Below are 17389 nucleotides of genomic sequence, written 5' to 3'. Positions count from 1 at the left end.
CTATTGCTGACGGCCGAATTACACTGTTTTTGTAGTAATTTGGGCACTGTCTTTTGACAGCGCCCAACTCACTATCCCTATAGCCGTAATTCCTATTACAGCCTACGGTGGCGCCGGCCGCACCCAAATCTCCTGCCCTGTTTTTACAGCGCTCACCCAGAATGTTCTGGGTGGTGAATTCCTCATAGCTAAACAGCCTAGACCTGAGTACCAGTCATTCAGGATGCTTTAGTGGCCATTATCTGTCCTCCGTATCAAACAAACTGATTCACAGCTCTCTTTCCACTCTTCACAGGCGGTTTCTGGGAACATTTCGACTTCCGGGAGAGGCTCAGAAGATCGACCGGATAATGGAGACTTTCTCCGCTCACTACTGCCAGTGCAATCCCGAGACCTTCAAATCTGCAGGTGATGAGGACACACACACACAATCAGCACAGCTCGACCAATCAATACAATCAGCACCGCCAGATCAATCAATACAATCAGCAGACATAGTACAATCAGCACAGACAGTACAATTAGCACAGCCTGATCAACCAATAAAAGCAGCACAGACAGTACAATCAGCACAGTCAAAAACAATCAATACAATCAGCACAGACAGTACAATTAGCACAGCCTGATCAACTAATACAAGCAGCGCAGACAATCAGCACAGGCGATGAATCAATATGATCAGCATAGAGAGTGCAATCAGCACATCGCGACCAATCCATACAATCAGCACAGACCGTACAATCAGCACAACAAATGATCAACCATCCAATTCGATTATTATAGTCAAATTTGATGAAAGTTGGTGCCGCCAAGTGCATACCTGACCGACAAAGCGACGATTTTTGGGACGGAAATTGGTCGCATTGTTGATAGCACATGCTGCAATATGTCTGGCCAAGGTTGGTTGGTCAGGTGCGCGGCAGGAGCGGTGGGCAATTTCCCGACGGGGAGCAGTGCGTTCATGATTATTACCATTCAAAGCATCTATCGAAGTGATTATTATAAATATAAGACCAATAAAGAGGTAAATCTGCAGTTGAGGGAGGGTCTTGCGGGGCCCCTCTGGCCCAAGGACCCCGATGCGGTCGCACCCTCTGCAACCCCTATTGCTACGCCACCGATCGCAGCGCTGTCCACTCCATAGAGCCACCTTAATACTTGCCATTCACTGATGAGGCTCAACCAATCAGAAACAGTCTGTGTGCATGTTGGGTTATTGTGGCTCTGTAATATTAACCACTTCACCACTGAGGGGTTTTACCCCCTGACCACCAGAGCAAATTTCACCTTTCAGCGCTCCTTTTATTCATTCGTCTATAACTTTATCATTACTTATCACAATGAAACGAACTATATCTTGTTTTTTCCACCACCAATTAGGCTTTCTTTAGGTGGGACATTATGCCAAGAATTATTATATTCTAAATGTGTTTTAATGGGAAAATAGGAAAAATGTGGGAAAAAATTTATTATTTTTCAGTTTTCGGCCATTATAGTTTTTAAATAATGCATACTACTGTAATTAAAATCCATTAAATGTATTTGCCCTTTTGTCCCGGTTATAAAACCGTTTAAATTATGTCCCTATCACAATGTTTGGCGCCAATATTTTATTTGGAAATAAAGGTGCATTTTTTTCAGTTTTGCGTCCATCCCTAATTACAAGCCCATCGTTTATAAAGTAACAGTGTTATACCCTCTTGACATAAATATTTAAAAAGTTAAGTCCCTAAGGTAACTATTTACCTTCTGGACGCTTGGAGGAAATACTAGGAGGCTGGGTAAGTGGGGTTTTTTTTTCACAATGATCGTGCTGCTTATCGGAGAGCAGCGGATCATTGCGGGGCTTAGATCAACGAACGGGAATGGATTTTCCCGTTCATTGATCTCCGGGCGAGCGGCGGGCGGCGTGTTTACGAGCGGGAATGCGTGCTACAGCGAGCGGGAGCGCGGGCAGCGGCGGGAGCGCGGAAAGTACGGATTTCTCCGTCCCTGGGGGTTAAAGGTTGGAAAAAGGGACGGAGAAATTCGTACGGGCGGGGGTAAAGTGGTTAACAAGCTGACACATCATTGCATTCCAACGGTTCTGGAGGTGTGGTTACCTTACAGGGACAACAATGGATGATTTGCATATTCAGCAGTGATGCATTGTGGGAGTCATCATATGCTCACTCCACTCTGAATAATTGCAAATACTTTCTGTTTTAAGAAGGCAAACTTCTGCCTTGCATATCTCCAAATGATAATAAAAAGAAAGAATAGACATGAAAGAAAAGGACAGGCATTAACTTACCTGGAAAATGATAATATGGATTTATTCAAACGTCTATCACTTCAATAGCATTTCTTTAATCTATAAATAATGCTTTTAGAGCTATTCCTGCACTTTATAAACATACAATATGCAGACCTGCAGCGGACGGGAGGCTATCGACCTGTTGGGAATGCCGGGATCGGTAATGAGGAGCAGGTGAATAATTCTGTCTGGTCCGGAGACTCTCCTTTCATTTAACTACCGGAATTCCTCTTTGAAGAGTCGCTTACTGGGCGATAACAAGCAGAACTTTATTAAGCAATGACAGAAGCAGGCTAGCCCTAGAAGCATAGCATTGGCTTGATGGCTTGATCCAAATGTATTCCTCATCCTGTGTAGATAGTTGTGCAGCTTGTTGTTACCTTCGTAGAAGGTCTTTGATTAGGAAACAGGAAATTGAAGTCCTGGAGGTGCCGTGAAAGTTTGGGCGCCACCATAGGTGCCTATACAAATATCGTTTATACCCAGAAATTTGGGCACCAGAGGCTCCATGGAAGTTTTCACTTTGCCATAGTCGCCATAGACGCAAGGAAAGATTTGTGTGTAGAAGAGAATGTTAAGCCACTGTATCTCAAACGTTTTGGGTGAGTTTGGGTGAGGGTGCCCTTGATGTCCTTGACATTTTTTCAAAGCAAAACAAAACAACTACCGAAATGCTGTTATGACCCTTATTAGCGACCCCCGTGTTAGGCAGCATTACCTCCTCCAAATAATCGGTTACCCTCATTACCCAGCATCCCCCACTCCAATTAGTGAGGCAGCATTCTCCCCCCCCCCATTATGCAGCATCTCTTCTGAATGAACATGACAAGGATGAAGAGTTTATCTTGTAGAGCACATAGACATTTCCCCACATGGGAGCTGCAGTTAGTAACCCCTCCTTTATAATTATGCAGCATCACCTCAGCCCCCATTTCAGATTGTAAGTGACCCCCATTAGCTGGACAAACACTTCCTTACCTATCCTGGCCAAGGTGTACTGATCCGTCGCTCCACCCGATTCCTCTGATGTCCAACTTCAACTACGGCTGCCGGGACTGCAGGTTCACTGGCTGGTAGTGCAGCCACAGTGTATATCAATGTGTGGTGGCATTACCTGATGGCAATGCACAAAGGATGGGGATGAATGCTGAGGCACCCCTGGAAGGTGCTCGAGGCAACCAGTTTGAGAACCCCTGGATTAATGCTTATAGTTATTTGCTGAATTTTTATGTTTGACCGTAGTTTTACTAAGCCCTGATCCTGATCTGCAGATCCATAAGACTGTCTAGAAAGTTGCACCTCGCCACAGAGTTGTGTGTGGCGGAGTCTTAGAGCAGATCAGGAAAGAGACACTCAAGGGATTGTCCGGTTGGCATTTGTTCTGTAAATATTACCCAGCAAGGTAAGGTTTTTTTCTGAAGTGGGAGTGAATTGATGTGAAGGACTCCCCAGGGCAGCTTTCTGTTACCAGCCCTTCCATAAACTCTCACGGCTTCCTCTCTGCCTCATATTTACGGTTTACTCTCTGGTCCAAAACAATAGTTACTGTCAACCCCGTAATTTATGCTTCCACGGGGCCAGAAAAAGTCTAAAATCCAGGAAAGTTCCACATTTGGGGAAACTTCTGGCAAATAATAAAACTACAATGGGCAAATGGAACTGTCAGTGTTTTGTTTAATAGTCTGACTGAGCATAAACTTACTTCACTCTCTAGGAAAGAAGATGGAAGTTTGTTCTTTCTAACTTTTTTATAACTTCATAAGAAAAACATTTTTAATTTCAATATTACAGAATCTTTCCCCTCAGTGGTCCTCTTGCTTATTATATATCAGTGATACTATAGTGTGGCCTTCTAACCCCTGAAATGCTTACGTGAATTTTGGGCACCTTGGAAAATAAGGCACAGGAACAGTGCAGATAGTAGCATATTGGTAAATTTACCAATATTCTATTATTTAAAGCGTTAACTTTTGTTAGTAAAATATCAGTAATTGTTACCAATATTTTACTATAGCTAAATCTGACACGACTCTCACACAGATCCCTCTACTACTTATGCCTAACCCTAACCTCCACTCCCCCCGCCTCGGGTGGTGCCTATCCCTAAGACCCCCCTTCCTGCTGGTTCCTAACCCTAGGACACCCCTGGTGGTGCCTAACCCTAAGGACCCCCCTCCCCCCCCCCCCCCCATTGGTGAAAAAACAAAAAAGGTAAAAAAAAACAATGATTACCAGGTTCCACCTGGCGCCCAAGTTTACCCTTTGTCACCGGTTTGCCAATATTTTTAATTAACCTCCTTAGCGGTAACCCCGTGTGTGACACGGGGTAAGCCGCCGGAGGGTGCCGCTCAGGCCCTGCTGGGCCGATTTACTTAATTTTTTTTTTTGCTGGACGCAGCTAGCACTTTGCTAGCTGTGCCAGCACCCCGATCGCCGCCGCCGTGCGCCCGATCGCCGCTATCCGGTGCGGCGCGCCTAAAAGCCCCCCCCCAGACCCCGAGCGCTGCCTGGCCAATCAGTGGCAGGCAGCGCCGAGGGGTGGATCGGGTCTCCCAATGACGTCCCGACGACGGGGCGACGGGGGAAGCCCTCCAGGAAATCCCGTTCTTTGAACGGGATTTCCTGATCGCCTATCGCCGGAGGCGATCGGCGGGGCTGGGGGGATGCCGCTGAGCAGCGGCTATCATGTAGCGAGCCCTCGGCTCGCTACATGATTTTAAAAAAAAATAATTAAAAAAAAACTGCTGCGCTGCCCCCTGGCGGTATTTTTCATACCGCCAAGGGGGTTAATGTCCGCTTTGTCCAAAAGCCGCATGTGCCCGATTTTCTTGATACCCCTGAAATGTTTCAGCATCAGAAACCAGGAATGACCTTAACTTTCCACTTTACGTGAGTGTTTTGTGCTACAGGAATCAGAATTAGAAGAAGGTGAATCAGAACGCTACACAGAGCTAAAGAGATTCAGAAGTCTGGACTCCTGACTAATATTAGGAAGGGTAGGAAGGGTTAACACTGGAGCGTCCTGTTAGTGTTACCATTAGAGTGTCAGGGGCCATAAGGGCTAAATAAAGCAGATGTATGTTGAAGTATAGCTGATATGTTTGCGATGTAATGTAGCTGTTCCCAGAGTTAGATTTCTGGGAAGGCCACAAAGGCCATGGCCTAGGGCGTAGGGCGATAAAATTAGATAAGATAAGAAGGGCGGCATGACTTGGAGAGAGAAGAGGTCATATGTCAAAGTAAATCATCTCTTCTGGTCCCGCAGCGCAGCCAACCAGCGCCCTGCTCTACACTAATAGCTGAATTCCAGAGTTCCCCAATCCCTTCATCTCTCTCTGACAATTCCTGGTGTGTTATGACAATCAACATCTGCTGTCCCCTCACCTGATGATCCATTCCTCTTATCATGATCATACAAAATGATGTGAGAAATACCAGGGATTTACATTACAAAGTAGATAGAACTAAGTTCCGCTGAGTTTTATTGCAGGCATTCACAAACATCAGTGAGCTCTGCTAGTTTCTTCACTTTCTCCTTTACAGCTTTGACACTGACCCCAGCAGCTCTAAATTACACTTTCTTATCTCTAATCTACCTAAATTTATGGCTTTAGGGTTTTTTTTTCTTCCTAGCCAGCAGTGGTCTCAGTTAACTCTTTCCTGGCTCAATTTCTGTCCTTCAGTTCCTACCATCTATGAGAACTAGAGGAATAAAAATGCTGTTTGCTTTACTTTCATTGCTAAACTGTCACTGTCACCTGAGCTGTTACTACCTCTATGCTAGTGTGTATGGTTCGGCATCCTTCTCCTTTCCTGTAGCAGTAGGACATTGTACCATCTTAGCCATCAGCGAAAGCAGAGAGTTTTGAATCAGGATGCTACCATTTATTGGCTTAAAAGAAAAAAAGTAATCTTTCTGCAAATAAGTCTTTCTTCAGACTTTGTTTCTGTATACTGTCAAAATTGAGCTGCCCTGCCTCCTGTTTGTGGCTCTGACTGCAGCGAGTCGCACAGAGGACAAAGAAGCAGCACATGCTCTGGCCACTTGCGACTTGCGCAAGTTTTCTGCTCCTGCCCAGATGTGCACAGCAACCAACTCCAGTACAGTGCTATGCATTCTTGACAAGTACACACATCAGCGTCATTTCTCATGTATGCATGTCCAGAACACTATTGGCTGCTGTGGACATTCGGGCAGGAGCGCAAATTGCAGGAATCATTGAGCAGACAGAGCATCCTCTGACTCTTGGCTGAATGGGAGGCACAGCAGCACAACTGAAATGAGCCCATTCAAACCAATGATTGCTAGTCAGAGTTTTGGACAGAATGTTTTTTGGTGGAGGCAGTGGGGGGGGGGGGGGGGGGAGGGGGGAGGGGCGATAGATGACAGCAGGCCTAGGGCACTGGCTGTTCCCCATAATTCTTCTGACTGTCCTCTGTACTGCGCTCTCACTCTCAGCCACAATTGTCTCCAGACCTCTTTCAGTCAGGGCAGTTCCTGGGACTTCCCCCGCGGATCCCGTGACCTCTGCTCTTATTCCCTCCCACGAGGTATGAGAACTACTATCACTGAAGCATCAGGAGATGCAGCAAACAACATTCCACACCATGCGATCAGTGATAAAAATGTCGATATTATTCTTTTCACATTCATTTTCATGAAAATAATGTTAAATTCAACTTTCGGGCGAAAATGCCATCGGAAATAATTTTTGTGTTTTTGTGAATTTTCATGCAAAAAGAAATGTTTTTTTTTTTTCACATTTCGCTGTAAAATCATGAATTTTCAGGTTTTTGTGAATTTTTTTCAAACTATACAATGTATTTTTTTGTCCAAATCGAAAATGGCAAAACTTCGGTGAAAATTTGCGAGAAGCACTGCATGGGACATACTCACTAAATTTTGTTGACGTTTCTGTGCGCAGACAGCACATGAAAATTACACTACGGGCTGGTGCACACCGGAGCGGTTCTGGAGCGTTTTTTAAAACGTTTGCAGGGGGAGAACCGCTTGGCTAATGAAAGTGAATGGGATGGTGCACACCAGAGCAGCTCGTTTTTTCCACAAACGCAAACTCACGGGCTGCAGCAGTTTTTAGATTTCTGAGGCGTTTCTGCCTCAATGTTAAAGTATAGGAAAGTGGAAAACCGCTCTGAGAAACGCTAGATCAGAGAGGTTTTCCAGGCGTTTTTGTTACAGAAGCTGACCAGTTACAGCTTTACGGTAACAATATATGAAATCTGCTACACAAACACTCCAAAAAACGCTAGGCATGTTTAGAATACGTCTCTAAGGGCCCATTCACACTAGCGCTTTTGCTAGCATTTTGCCATGGCGATTTTGCGCGATTAACGCGAAAAAATTGCCATTCACACTTGCCAATTTACCCGCGATCGCGTTTAGCGCTTCTATAGTACTTAAACGCCATCGCCGGGAAATCGCCTGAAAATGGTGCAGGCTACGATTTTGCGTTTAGCGTTTTGGGGCGATTTGCGGCATTCGAATGTTTTGCCGAAATCGCCGGCAAAACGCTCAAGTGTGAATAGGCCCTTAACATGCCTAGTATCGCTCTGAAATCTGCTTCAAAAACCTCTAGCATTTTGCGGACCTGCTAGAGGTTTCTGGTGTGCACTGTCTGGGCCTACATGTTGCCCGAATGTTCATAATGAATGTTTTAATGAATTAATAATTATCTTCTCCTATCTTCCCTCTTCGATGGACGCAGTGAGTCTGTCGTGGTGATCATAGGAGGGGAGGGGGGACGGGGGACATTATTGGAGCCCACACTAGTTATTCTCTCATCGTTCTCTGCAGCTGCAGTGCGACTCATATATCAGCGCCTGCACAATAGCGCGCGGCCAGAGAAGGAGAGGTCAGTAAATTAACAACCCTGCAGCACAGAGCGGTAATTTACCGTGCAGCCGCAGAGAGGAGTTCATCTCCTCCCCACAGTCGCCAGACCTCCGGCTGAAGTCCCGCGGCAGAACCGGCGGCCGCTGTTGCAGAACGTTAATGCAGCCTGCTCCTTTTCATCAAACTCCTTCTGATATAAATGATTTTAAAACACAAAAACAAATCAATGCTCTTTTCTCTCCCTCTGTCGGGACAAATGGTCTTTTGATTTGAATGATTTTTACTTATGTGGATTAGTGGATTTAAGATCTCATCTGCATTGCCTGGACAATGTAAACGAGATTTATAGGGCATGAAGGGACAGTTAACACTCTGAATGCCTTCCAGTCCTGAAATCACAGATAAGTCCAGACCTAACTGCAGAAGCTATGTAACATGCTATTTCCATAACGTGCAGTAAAGGGGCCCTGTAGTGACATATAGCAGAATGCAGTAAAGAGGCCCTGTAGTGACATATAGCAGAATGCAGTAAAGAGGTCCTGTAGTGACATACTGTATAGCAGAATGCAGTAAAGGGGCCCTGTAGTGACATATAGCAGAATACAGTAAATAGGCCCTGTAGTGACATATAGCAGAATGCAGGAAAGAGGCCCTGTAGTGACATATAGCAGAATGCAGTGAAAAGGCCCTGTAGTGACATATAGCAGAATGCAGGAAAGAGGCCCTGTAGTGACATATAGCAGAATGCAGTGAAAAGGCCCTGTAGTGACATATAGCAGAATGCAGTAAAGAGGCCCTGTAGTGACATATAGCAGAATGCAGTGAAAAGGCCCTGTAGTGACATATAGCAGAATGCAGTGAAAAGGCCCTGCAGTGACATATAGTAGAATGCAGTAAAGAGTCCCTGTAGTGACATATAACAGAATGCAGTAAAGAGGCCCTGTAGTGACATATAGCAGAATGCAGTAAAGAGGCCCTGTAGTGACATATAGCAGAATGCAGTAAAGAGGCCCTGTAGTGACATATAGTAGAATGCAGTTAAGAGGCCCTGTAGTGACATATAGCAGAATGCAGTAAAGAGGCCATGTAGTGACATATAGCAGAATGCAGTAAAGAGGCCCTGTAGTGACATATAGCAGAATGCAGTAAAGAGGCCCTGTAGTGAAATATAGCGGAATGCAGTAAAGAGGCCCTGTAGTGATATATAGCGGAATGCAGTAAAGAGGCCCTGTAGTGATATATAGCGGAATGCAGTAAAGAGGCCCTGTAGTGACATATAGTAGAATACAGTAAAGAGGTCCTGTAGTGACATATAGCAGAATGCAGTAAAGGACCTGTAGTGACATATAGCAGAATGCAGTAAAGAGGCCCTGTAGTGACATATAGCAGAATGCAGTAAAGAGGCCCTGTAGTGACATATAGCAGAATGCAGTAAAGAGGCCCTGTAGTGACCTATAGCAGAATGCAGTAAAGAGGCCCTGTAGTGACATATAGCAGAATGCAGTAAGGAGGCCCTGTAGTGACCTATAGCAGAATGCATTAAAGAGGCCCTGTAGTGACATATAGCGGAATGCAGTAAAGAGGCCCTGTAGTGACATATATCAGAATGCAGTAAGGAGGCCCTGTGGTGACAAATAACAGAATGCAGTAAAGAGGCCCTGTAGTGACATGTAGCAGAATGCAGTAAAGAGGCCCTGTAGTGACATGTAGCAGAATGCAGTAAAGAGGCCCTGTAGTGACATGTAGCAGAATGCAGTGAAAAGGCTCTGTAGTGACATATAGCAGAATGCAGTAAAGAGGCCCTGTAGTGACATATAGTAGAATACAGTAAAGAGGTCCTGTAGTGACATATAGCAGAATGCAGTAAAGGACCTCTAGTGACCTATAGTAGAATGCAGTAAAGAGGCCCTGTAGTGACATATAGCAGTATGCAGTAAAGAGGCCCTGTAGTGACATATAGCAGAATGCAGTAAAGAGGTCCTGTAGTGACATATAGCAGAATGCAGTAAAGAGGCCCTGTAGTGACATATAGCAGGATGCAGTAAAGAGGCCCTGTAGTGACCTATAGCAGAATGCAGTAAAGAGGCCCTGTAGTGACCTATAGCAGAATGCAGTAAAGAGGCCCTGTAGTGACCTATAGCAGAATGCAGTAAAGAGGCCCTGTAGTGACATATAGCAGAATGCAGTAAGGAGGCCCTGTAGTGACCTATAGCAGAATGCAGTAAAGAGGCCCTGTAGTGACATATAGCGGAATGCAGTAAAGAGGCCCTGTAGTGACATATAGTAGAATGCAGTACAGAGGCTCTGTAGTGACATATAGCGGAATGCAGTAAAGAGGCCCTGTAGTGACAAATAACAGAATGCAGTAAAGAGGCCCTGTAGTGACATGTAGCAGAATGCAGTAAAGAGGCCCTGTAGTGACATGTAGCAGAATGCAGTAAAGAGGCCCTGTAGTGACATATAGCAGAATGCAGTAAAGAGGCCCTGTAGTGACATATAGCAGAATGCATTTAAAGAGGCCCTGTAGTGACATATAGCAGAATGCAGTAAAGAGGCCCTGTAGTGACATATAGCAGAATGCAGTAAAGAGGCCCTGTAGTGACATATAGCGGAATGCAGTAAAGAGGCCCTGTAGTGACATATAGCGGAATGCAGTAAAGAGGCCCTGTAGTGACATATAGCGGAATGCAGTAAAGAGGCCCTGTAGTGACATATAGCAGAATGCAGTAAAGAGGCCCTGTAGTGACATATAGCAGAATGCAGTAAAGAGGCCCTGTCGTGACCTATAGCAGAATTCAGTAAAGAGGCCCTGTAGTGACATATAGCAGAATGCAGTAAAGAGGCCCTGTAGTGACATATAGCGGAATGCAGTAAAGAGGCCCTGTAGTGACATATAGCAGAATGCAGTAAGGAGGCCCTGTGGTGACAAATAACAGAATGCAGTAAAGAGGCCCTGTAGTGACATGTAGCAGAATGCAGTAAAGATGCCCTGTAGTGACATGTAGCAGAATGCAGTGAAGAGGCCCTGTAGTGACATGTAGCAGAATGCAGTGAAAAGGCTCTGTAGTGACATATAGCAGAATGCAGTAAAGAGGCCCTGTAGTGACATATAGCAGAATGCAGTAAAGAGGCCCTGTAGTGACATATAGTAGAATGCAGTAATGGGGGCAGCCGGCACAGTGGTGGGGAGGGGGGTCGGACCCCTCCCTCACCTGACACCCCTCCCCCCCCCCCCCCCCCCCCCAGGCTGCGATCCCCCTCCAACTATTAGCACAGAGTACAAGTATCAGGCAGCGGGTGGGGAAGCCATTATTCACCTCCTTTGAGGTTCCAGTGCTGCGTTCCACCGCTCGTCACTTCCTGCAATGCCGCCCACTGTGCTTATGGAAGTGCAGTGGGTGCCATTGCAGGAAGTGACGAGCAAGGGTATGCAGCACTGGAACCCGGAAGGAGATGAGTCATTGGTTCCCCGCCTGCTGCCTGATACTTGTACTCTGCGCTAATAGTTGGAGGGGGAGCGCAGACCAGGGGACCCAGGTGAGGGAGGGGGGAGGTCCAACCCCCCTCCCACTGCTGTGCCTGCTGCACCCCTTCCTGGCTGCTACCCCCTCCAGTCTACTTATACTGGGGCAATTATACTACCTATCTGGGGGGAGGGCAGCATCCTCACAAGTTTGCCTCAAAAAGTCTAGAATAGGCCCTGTATATAGAGTATAAGCTGTTACTCTGTGCCTGTACTGATAGTAAACTAGCTGCAGTGTGTGCTGATCTCTGCTACCTCCAGTATGTACAGTATAAGCTGTTACTCTGGGTCTGTACTGATAGTAAACCAGTTGCAGCCTGTGCTGATCTCTGCTACCTCCAGTATGTACAGTATAAGCTGTTACTCTGTGCCTGTACTGATAGTAAACTAGCTGCAGCGTGTGCTGATCCCTGCTGCCACTAGTATGTACAGTATAAGCTGTTACTCTGTGCCTGTACTGATAGTAAACGCGCTGCAGTGTAAACTGATCTCTGCTGCCTCCAGTATGTACAGTATAAGCTGTTACTCTGTGCCTGTACTGATAGTAAACTAGCTGCAGTGTGTGCTGATCTCTGCTGCCACCAGTATGTACAGTATAAGCTGTTACTCTGTGCCTGTACTGATAGTAAACTAGCTGCAGTATGTGCTGATCTCTGCTACCCCCGGTATATACAGTATAAGCTGTTACTCTGTGTCTGTACTGATAGTAAACTAGCTGCAGTGTGTGCTGATCTCTGCTGCCTCCAGTATGTACGGTATAAGCAGTTACTCTGTGCCTGTACTGATAGTAAACTAGCTGCAACGTGTGCTGATCTATGATACCTCCAGTATGTACAGTATAAGCAGTTACTCTGTGCCTGTACTGATAGTAAACTAGCTGCAGTGTGTACTGATCTCTGCTACCTCCAGTATGTGCAGTATAAGCTGTTACTCTGTGCCTGTACTGATAGTAAACTAGCTGCAGTGTGTGCTGATCTCTGCTGCCTCCAGTATGTACAGTATAAGCTCTTACTCTGTGCCTGTACTGATAGTAAACTAGCTGCAGTATGTGCTGATCTCTGCTACCCCCGGTATATACAGTATAAGCTGTTACTCTGTGCCTGTACTGATAGTAAACTAGCTGCACTATGTGCTGATCTCTGCTGCCTCCAGTATGTACAGTATAAGCAGTTACTCTGTGCCTGTACTGATAGTAAACTAGCTGCAGCGTGTGCTGATCTATGATACCTCCAGTATGTACAGTATAAGCAGTTACTCTGTGCCTGTGCTGATAGTAAACTAGCTGCAGTGTGTTCTGATCTCTGCTACCGCCAGTATATACAGTTAAGCTGTTACTCAGTGTCTGTACTGATAGCAAACTATCTGCAGTGTGTGCTGATTTTTTTCTTTGCATTGAGGATACAGACAATTGTTAATAATGAAAAGCTGTGATTGGACTGTCTATGCATAGATTGCTAACAAACCAGCCTCGCCACTGTCACATTACACCGATCCTTCGCTCACTGCACTGGCTAACAGTAGAATGGAGAATACTCTTCAAGATTGGACTGCTGACATTCAAATCCCTGCACAATCTGGGCCCTGGATACATGAAGGACCTGCTGAAGCTGCACCACACCTCTCACAACCTCAGATCAGCTAGTTCTATAAACTTGGTCACTCCTAGAGTGCACCTCAAAAAATCTGGAGACAGAGCCTTCTGTCATGCTGCCCCTACTCTTTGGAACTCCCTACCACACCCAGTAAAGACAGCACCATCCCTGGAGCTATTCAAATCCAGACTGAAAAGCCACCTGTTTAGCTTGGCATTTCCAGACTTATAAAATTCTTCCTCTGTACCACGATGGTCTGAGCCATGCTTATGCGCTTTGAGTCCCACGGGAGAAAAGCACTCTACAAATGTTATTTGTTGTTGTTGTTGTTATATGACGAGACTCGCTCACTGATCATCTCTTTTTCTCCCCACAGACAGCTGCTATATTGTGTCCTTCTCACTGATCATCCTGAACACAAGTCTGCACAACCCGAGTGTCAAAGACAAACCCGATCTGCAGCAATTCATCTCTATACACAAAGGGATCCACCCAGGGGGAGATCTGCCCACAGACCTCCTGACTGTGAGTACCGGACAGCAGACACCGAATCAGGCCTGTTCACAAAGTGCTGCTGGCTACCGCTCAATAATGAGTTTGGTTTTGCCCATCTGTTTACACTAATTAACTACTTCACCACCAGGGGGTTTTCTCCTTACAGACCAGGGCAATTTTCATATTTCAGTGCTCCTCCCACTTAATTGCCAATAACTTTATCACTACCTATCACACTAAAATAATCTATGCATTGTTTTTTTCGGCACCAATTAGGCTTTCTTTGGATGATACTTTTTGCTCAGAGTTAAGGTGGCCATACACGTATAGATTTGCACCAGATTCGACCATCAGATAGATATCTGTCAGATGCCTGTCAGGCTGAACCTGACAACAATCTATCTGATGTGTGCCACACACTAGGAACAGATTTCCAGATTTTCAGAATGAAATCTATTGGAAATCTATCTAAATGCATTATTGGACAATTTGATCTAATGCATGGGCCATCGATCTGCTGCCAGCAGCAGATCGACCTAGATTTTCCATCCTGTCAGATAGATCAAATCCATTGAAATTGATCGAAATCGGCCACAAATCGATCGATTGATAGATTTGAAAGAGTCGATTTCTGATTGATTGATTCTATACAATCAATCGATCGATCGATGGCTGAAATCGACCAGTGTATGGGTCCCTTCATTTTATTTTATTTTATTCAGGGTAAAATACGCAAAAACTGAAAAAATATCGTTTCTCAATTTTTAACCCCCTATAGTTTTAAAATAATAAATGTTACTGTCTGTAGATAAACCCCACCAATTTTTTTTGCCCACTCGTCCCAGTTATCATGACACTGAAATTATGTTCCTAGTACAATGTCTGGCGACAATGTTATTTGACAATAAAGGTGTATTTTTTCTTCATTTTATGTTTTTGGGTTTCTCATTGCACTTGATTAATAGTTAGAATCCCTCATTTGCAATATAACAATAATCAGGCATGGGCTTTCCAGTCCAGACGGACTCAAATTCGTAATTCAAATGAAGTCAAAACAAAGACATAAAAAGGATCAATAATTCATAGATTTGAGCTCTGGCATACCTCAATGAAGGTGTCATTGAGCAGAGACAATGAAACAGTAAAAACTAGATTTAGATATAAAATAAAACTGTGCAATATCTAAAAAAGTCATTTTTAGGCAAAGGAGGATAGATACAATTGTTTTTCTCATCAGTTTATTTTAATCTGTTCATGGAAAGTTCTATGCATGCCCTGTTTCCAGGGGTGCAACAATAGACCCTGCAAGGGATGCAACCGCAGGGGGGGGGCAGAATCTAGGGGGCCCTGTGGGGGGAAAAGTTTGTTTTCCCTGTCCTGAGAGACTGACAACAAAGAAAGAAAAAGCTTTCTGCTCTCTGCACAATGATTCTAATGACTGCATCTGCTCAGCCACTGATAAAGAATCATACAAAGTTTTGTAGACAAAGATTTGTAGACAGTCCCTATTCAGTGGGCAGCAGGCTCTTGTGTACAGAGCCCTGCCCCTCCCCAAGTGCTGTGTACTGTAGTGATGCTGGAGGAGTCTGCAGAGCCAGTTCTGCTCCATCACAGATGGACAGAGTGAGTGTAATAAGCTGAGGCTGGGAGCACACTCGTCTGTCTGTTTTCTGTATGCGTTTTCTGCACACCATGTGTGTGTGTATGTGTGAAAACATGCACGTTTTATCACAGAAGTGAATGTAATTGATAGAGAAAATGCCTGCAGCACTTCCCTGCTGTCTGGTTTTATCTGCATGGTGAAAATACATTCCAGTGTGCACTAGCCAAGTGAATACCATTGGTTCTCAGTTTACCTGTACAGGAAGTGAGTGGGGGGAGGGGGCCCCATGCAAAGCTTTGCAGGGTGGCCCAGTGATTTCTAGTTACGCCCCTGGCTGTTTCTACAGGTATTACTCCTTGCCAGACACCTGACTCATTAAAGTGATCTGAGCTTTATCTAACATGAGCAGCCGAGGTATCAAGCCCTGGCTGTGTAATGTGGCCATCAGAGTGTCTCGGCTGTTATACTCCTTTTTCTTCTCTTCTGACAGGAGATGTACGAGATGTTGAAGAAGGAACCCTTTCAGCTCCCAGAAGAGGAGGATGCCTGGGAACTCACTCTGGCCTTCCAGAAGCCACAGCGAGAGGGCTGGCTCCTCAAAATAGGTAAGGCGATTTCTCTAGCGCTCCTGCAGACTTATAGAAGTGGGGATCAATAACATGGATGGTTACACAGCACTGGACTCCAGAGGGGAGGTAACAGCACAACTTTTGCTGCACTATACTCTGCAGGAGGGGGACGGGAACAGGTAGTGGGTAGTATTGATAGTACTTACGTTATTTGCAGTGGAAGTAGCAGGTTTTAGGGTTATGCATTGGTAGAGGGTTCTGTGTGAGAGTAGAGTTAGGTTTAGTTGTAGTTAAATTTCGGTAGCATTTACCAATGTTTACTATACTCATTACCACTGTAAATATTTTTTCATTTTCATTTGGTGTCCAAATCACAGCAGTATTTATCGTTCAGATTTATATCGGCTTCATCCGGCGCCCATTTTTCCTCGCTCCTCTATTCCATGCACGCGATAGACAACCTCTGCATAAGTATTACCGAGCTTTGGAACATGAAAATTGGCTTCAGAAACAAGAATTTTTATCAAACACGGTGTTAACAAAATGGCTGGGAACGCGAAATGCCCTTCCTGTATGGAGAAAGCTGTGCAGGAAGATACCGAGTAATGTTCCTCTCTCGCAGGACACACTGCACTGATTGCTTCATGAAATGCCGCTCGGCCAAAGTAAGACAAATGCATAAAAATGCCCATAAAAAATACATCACAATACATGAAAACACACACATGAAAAATACATCAGAAATCCACAGCCAGATCCTCGGAAAATGCTGTCATTCTGAAAACGCAAACATGTGAGACGGAATAAATAGACTCAATTATTAATAAAGTCTCCTTTGAAGTAAATTCCACATGACACAGGGAACGTAGAGTTTCATCAGATCAGCATTTCATTATACGGGAATATTTCTGAGGATAATTGCCGGCTGCAGCATCAGCATTCTCATCCAAAGACAACATGTGCTTCCCTCCAGCTCCAGAGATACAGGCCGCAAAAAGCATCCATCAGCTGAGCGGAGCTGGTTCCGTAAGGCAGGTTTGGTCTGAGAGATTTGGATCATTCAGTGAAGAGCTTAGAGTTAGGGCCGCCTTACATGGGCGTTGAACTGGCGATAAACGACAGTCACGGTGCTTGCCACAAAGCACTGCCCATTCAAATGAACGGAAATCGTTTTTTAAAGGGACCTTGAGCAGGACCATAAAATGAAAATCTGCACTTACCTGGGGCTTCTTCCAGCCCACGGCCCGTAAGGTCCCTTGGTGTCCTCTGAGCCCTCTCAGTGGTCCAGATGCCGGCTCCGTTAGCCTGGCAACTTAAGGAGAAGTCATGCGCGACTGCACATGCCTGGCCCTTTCATACTCAATCACGCGTGTTGCTGTAAGCCTCCTGCGCATGCATGGTTCAGTCTTTCAAGGACCATGGTTAAGGGCTCTGCCTCTGACACAGGAAACCAGGGT

General features: G+C 45.2%; 1 protein-coding gene across 1 annotated transcript in view; it reads left to right on the top strand.

Moving 5' to 3' along the window:
* The window catches only part of LOC137533683 (cytohesin-4-like), an 84823-nt gene that overhangs the window by 41510 nt on the left and 25924 nt on the right, over positions 1-17389 (top strand). Inside the window, exons 7-9 of the mRNA XM_068255023.1 lie at positions 296-408; positions 13642-13790; positions 15854-15968. Of these exons, the coding sequence (XP_068111124.1) occupies positions 296-408; positions 13642-13790; positions 15854-15968 (377 nt within the window). The remainder of the gene's footprint in view (positions 1-295; positions 409-13641; positions 13791-15853; positions 15969-17389) is intronic.

This window comes from Hyperolius riggenbachi, chromosome 9 (assembly GCF_040937935.1).
Source record: "Hyperolius riggenbachi isolate aHypRig1 chromosome 9, aHypRig1.pri, whole genome shotgun sequence".
NCBI classification, from domain to species: domain Eukaryota; kingdom Metazoa; phylum Chordata; class Amphibia; order Anura; family Hyperoliidae; genus Hyperolius; species Hyperolius riggenbachi.
The sequence above is the reverse complement of the archived record's forward strand: the minus strand, read 5'-3'. Positions and strand labels throughout refer to the sequence as shown.